This window comes from Poromitra crassiceps (genome assembly GCF_964638095.1).
Source record: "Poromitra crassiceps genome assembly, chromosome: 14".
NCBI classification, from domain to species: domain Eukaryota; kingdom Metazoa; phylum Chordata; class Actinopteri; order Beryciformes; family Melamphaidae; genus Poromitra; species Poromitra crassiceps.
In genome coordinates this window covers 40,780,127-40,785,126 of record NC_139633.1, presented here as the reverse complement: position 1 = coordinate 40,785,126, position 5,000 = coordinate 40,780,127, and the positions used below count along the sequence as shown (strand labels likewise).

At 45.6% G+C, this 5,000-nt stretch overlaps 1 protein-coding gene across 2 annotated transcripts in view; it reads right to left on the bottom strand.

The window, feature by feature from the left end:
• Window positions 1-5,000, bottom strand: part of sncga (synuclein, gamma a) — a 15,249-nt gene that overhangs the window by 3,281 nt on the left and 6,968 nt on the right. The window contains exon 4 of one of the 2 annotated variants that reach the window (XM_083651023.1): window positions 1,564-1,581. The exons of the other annotated variant lie outside the window; for it this stretch is intronic. Within the exon in view, the coding sequence (XP_083507149.1) occupies window positions 1,564-1,581 (18 nt within the window). The remainder of the gene's footprint in view (window positions 1-1,563; window positions 1,582-5,000) is intronic. 2 annotated transcript variants of the gene reach the window in all.

The following is a 5,000-nucleotide window of genomic DNA, read 5'->3' as shown; positions in this document are numbered from 1 at the left end:
GACAGTTTTGTTTCAGCCGTCTCAGGACATGCAGGTTAGTGGTGTTATAGCGCTCATAACTCACAATGCATCAAACAGCAGAACAACTGTTCATTTTGTTGAGTTTCCTTTAACGTTAGTTGCATTATGATTGCCAGCCCATTCAGCAGAATAACATGTTGTCAGTTTATGTTTCTGCTAGCCACAAATACATTGAATCTCAACGTTTCTGAAGCAGAAATACGTTTAGGTTTTAACTTGACAACATAAACGTTCTAAGTTTGCCGCCAGCTTACTTCTTGTTGCAGTGTTTGCTAATACAATAGAGACAGTCGGTCTGTGGGGGGGAACACCCACAAAATGTTATACTGCTGGCAGCCAGGCGAGTGGGGTAAAACCGCCCATCTCAATGGGCTGACTCACCAAAAGACGGTGCTGTGGCTCTACACACTACAGGATTGGGGATTCTAGAGCAGGTACATAGACATCTGTTCAGATGTGCGTTTACTGCGGGGGTTAAATCCCCGATTGTGTCTGCCTGGGCTGGGCTAGCAGCTACATGCTAATTATGCTGTATGGACAGGACAGGGGGATTTACCCCACCCTGACCACGCCCCCAGCCAGCTAACCCAGCGTCTATGACGAGACATCGCCTCAGCCTATAGCTGACAGGAAATAAGCTAGGTTTCAAACTGTTCCATAGCAACACAATTCAGTGAAAACAGGATCAACATTTCTAGGTGTAATGTTATAGCTTAGACCTCTAGCAGTCCTGTAAATGACAGTCTGCACCGTGTCCGTAAGGGTGTCGTGGCCGGGAGAGAGCGGAGACCGCAGTTTGATTCCCAGCGTTTCCAAAGTCTACATTTCAACCGCAAGTCACATTTAATCTTTTTTCTGTTATTTAGCCCTATTGATAGTATTCTGTTACATCACCACACGGCCATTTTGGTAGGAAAACAACAGGTGATTGTGATCAATTAACAGGTGATTACAATCAAGTGACACAGCCAATGAGCTGTGTGTATTGTAGCACCATATTGGTAGGAAAAAGGCTTGTGACATCATCGGAATACTATGAATAGCCCAAAACGTAACCCTAACCTTAACCTTGGTTTAGCTGCCTAACTTTAACCACATTTTAGTTGCCTAACTTTAACCACGTTGTTTTAGTTGCCTAACCATAGGCCCAGTTGTTTTCTTTGCGTAAAGTTTTCAAATTACACACTTTCAAATTCACATTGGAAACTCTCCTGTGGTTGGAGGATTTGGTTTTTCATTTCATATTTTTCATATTTAATATTTTTCGTTCACAAACATTGAGAATCAATTCAACATATGTCATTTGCAGAAATGTAAAATGAAAGCATTTTATTTTGGAGACTGGGTTGTTGTTGTTGTTGTTGTTGTTGTTGTTGTTGTGGTATAGACCCAGGATGACGCTTCTGGACAGACTATATAAGCTCTTATCCCTGAGCTCTACATCTGCTGGATCTATAGAACATGAAAGTCAGATGAGGTCTTAAGTCAGCAAGCATCATGCCATGCAATCAATCACCCCCCACCCCCCGACCAATCAGGCACCTCTTCCACTGCTCCCGCCTCCTCATGTTTCCAGCCAATCGCCACATATTTATGAATGAGGAAAGACACAAATAAAATTACTAACAGAAAACATTTTTATAATATGAAGTAAACATGACTCATATTTCTCTGCAGTGGGACTGTAAACTGTGGCCTGAATATTACTGTCTAACCTCAGGACCCAGGCAGAGAAAAACAATTATTTACATTCCACATATAGCTATGTCATACTTATCATATACCGGTATAGCTAATATATACATCCCCTCCCCCATGTTCTCCCCTTGGCCAGTTCCCCCTGCTGTTTATTCTTTAATTGGATCCCAATTAGCTGTGACACAAGGTGACAGCTACTCTTCCTGGGCTCCACACAGAACAAGAAAATACATACATGTACAATAAATAAGCACAACTAAGAAACTTTAAAATCACAGAAATGAGACACAAATAGTGACAAAGAAAAAAACGCACCGAGAAGAAAAAGAAATAAAAGAGAGCTACATACTAATCCATGTGATACCTGTTGTTGCTCTACGTACTAGGGCATTCACGACTAGTGAATTTTACTAGTCGACTAGTCGTCCCTAAAGGTAGTCGACTAGTCGACTAACCGTTTTTAATTTTTTTAATATATATATATATATATATATATTTTTTTTTTAATCTTTAAGAAAGAACATTAGGTATTTACACGACATACATGGACTATCATATCCCATATCCCATATCCCCCACAAAGAACATCAACACACAACAAAACAAAACAAGAAAACTGCATAAGATACACAATAATCCAAGAACAAACAAGACTATTGGACAAACAACCAAACAAAATCAATGCATTCAGCTCCTATCCTGATAAGCCTAATGACACTGGGGTAAAAAGTTCTTAAAGTCAAACTCTGTATGTGGTTGCCATATTTTGGGGATGTCTAAGAATCTGCCTTTGCTCTTGTAGTAAATGTTATCCAACGTATGGTAGCTTGAGAGTTCATTCCACCAGTGAACTACAGTTGGGGGATTGGATGCTTTCCAATTTAAAGCTATGCATTTCCTAGCTGCCAACAGGGCAAGATCTATGTATTTACTTTGAATGCATTGTTTTTGTTTGGTTGTTTGTCCAATAGTCTTGTTTGTTCTTGGATTATTGTGTATCTTATGCAGTTTTCTTGTTTTGTTTTGTTGTGTTTTGATGTTCCTTGTGGGGGATATGGGATATGGGATATGATAGTCCATGTATGTCGTGTAAATACCTCATGTTCTAAAGAAAGGGGGAAAAAAAAAAAAAAAAAAAAAATGCTAAAACGACTAGTCGACTACTAAGCACAGTGTCGACTAGTGGTTTTACTAGTCGACTAGTCGACTAGTCGACTAGTCTGTGAATGCCCTACTACGTACACCCTCTGACGATCTGGGGAGAGTTGTAGACTATCACATGCTTCCTCCGATACATGTGCAGTTGCCAACTGCTCCTTTTCACGTGACAGTGAGGAGTTTCACCGGCAGGACGTAGCGCGTGGGAGGGTCACGCTATTCCCCCCAGTTCCCCTCCCCTCTGAAGACGGCCAATTGTGTCGGTAGGAACATCTGATGGGGATTGAACCCAGTTTTGCCAACTTGGCGCTTGTCTTAACTTTGTCGCTATATTTTTATATATAATATAACATAATATTATGATGGTCTCGACCTAGTTTCAAGATGAAGACCAGACACGCTGCCTCACGCCACGCGTAATCTAGTGACATAGCGACCTCATCATCACATGTAATCCTAGCGTGACGACAAGTGCAGTAATCCCAGCGTGACGTTCGCGTGACGCACTTGCCTAGGTGACGCCGTTAATGTCGTCAGTGCAGTAATCCCAGCGTGACGTTCGCGTGACGCACTTGCCTAGGTGACGCCGTTAATGTCGTCAGTGCAGTAATCCCAGCGTGACGTTCGCGTGACGCACTTGCCTAGGTGACGGCGTTAATGTCGTCAGTGCAGTAATCCCAGCGTGACGTTCGCGTGACGCACTTGCCTAGGTGACGCCGTTAATGTCGTCAGTGCAGTAATCCCAGCGTGACGTTCGCGTGACGCACTTGCCTAGGTGACGCCGTTAATGTCGTCAGTGCAGTAATCCCAGCGTGACGTTCGCGTGACGCACTTGCCTAGGTGACGCCGTTAATGTCGTCAGTGCAGTAATCCCAGCGTGACGTTCGCGTGACGCACTTGCCTAGGTGACGCCGTTAATGTCGTCAGTGCAGTAATCCCAGCGTGACGTTCGCGTGACGCACTTGCCTAGGTGACGCCGTTAATGTCGTCAGTGCAGTAATCCCAGCGTGACGTTCGCGTGACGCACTTGCCTAGGTGACGGCGTTAATGTCGTCAGTGCAGTAATCCCAGCGTGACGTTCGCGTGACGCACTTGCCTAGGTGACGCCGTTAATGTCGTCAGTGCCGAGGCTATGACGCGGCAGTATTTATAGCCACGCCGGGCGCACCACCGTCCTCGTTCCCTGACCTCTAGCCGCTGCACTAATTCCTTCTCTGGAAGCCGCGTTTCACCCTACCCACCTCCCCAGTCCACCTGAAGAATCCCCTACGGGGGGGGTTCTCTATTCTAGCCGGAGCAGATGCCCTCCCGCCTCAAGAAGAGAGGCATCTTGCCACGGAGTCACTACGCCCGGAGTCACTACGCCAAAGAATCAGTTGCCATGCTGCCACGCCATCAGAATTAATGCCATACCGCTTCAGGCCATGAATCCTATCGCCATGCCATACTTTAATAAAGCTTGCTGATTAACCTTACCCTCTGGTCTCTCATGATTGAAATATTTATATTTATATATTTTTATTTAGCTACTTCTCAGACCCCGCTGGCGACTCTTTCTGACCATGGGAAGCAATGTTAGTGTGTTGAATAGAAATGTGTTGGCCTATAAATTGGGGCCGCTGCTGCCGGGTTTTCTCTCTCTCCTTTTCTCTGCCTGTCTCATAACAGCCCGAACACACCACACCGCCGAAGCTACGCTGAAGCTACGCAGCGCGGAGGCAGTTTCATTTCAGCGTCCTTGTTAACAGGAGAGACCGATCACACCAGCCACAGCGCTTTGCCACGCCACACTGAAGCCACGCTGCACGCGTGCTGCAGCGATAGTTTCAGCTTCTGGTCTATTCTTCAAGCGTGCAGTGCGCTGCACCCGTGCAGCCAGGCATGAAGTCAATGCAAGTTGTGAGCGGAGGCAGGGCAGCGCCGGGCAAGGCGCTGAGGAAAAGAGAGTGCTTCTGGTGTGAATGGCTAGGCTCCTGCTTCATCACTGCTTCAGCGCTGCTTCTGAGATGCCTATGTTGTGAACCAGGGCTTTGACACAGCCCCTCCTCTCCCTTCTCTCCTCCGCTGAGAGCAGCAGGATAGGGTTTACTTGTCATTTCTAACGGCGCATGCACAAATTTGGC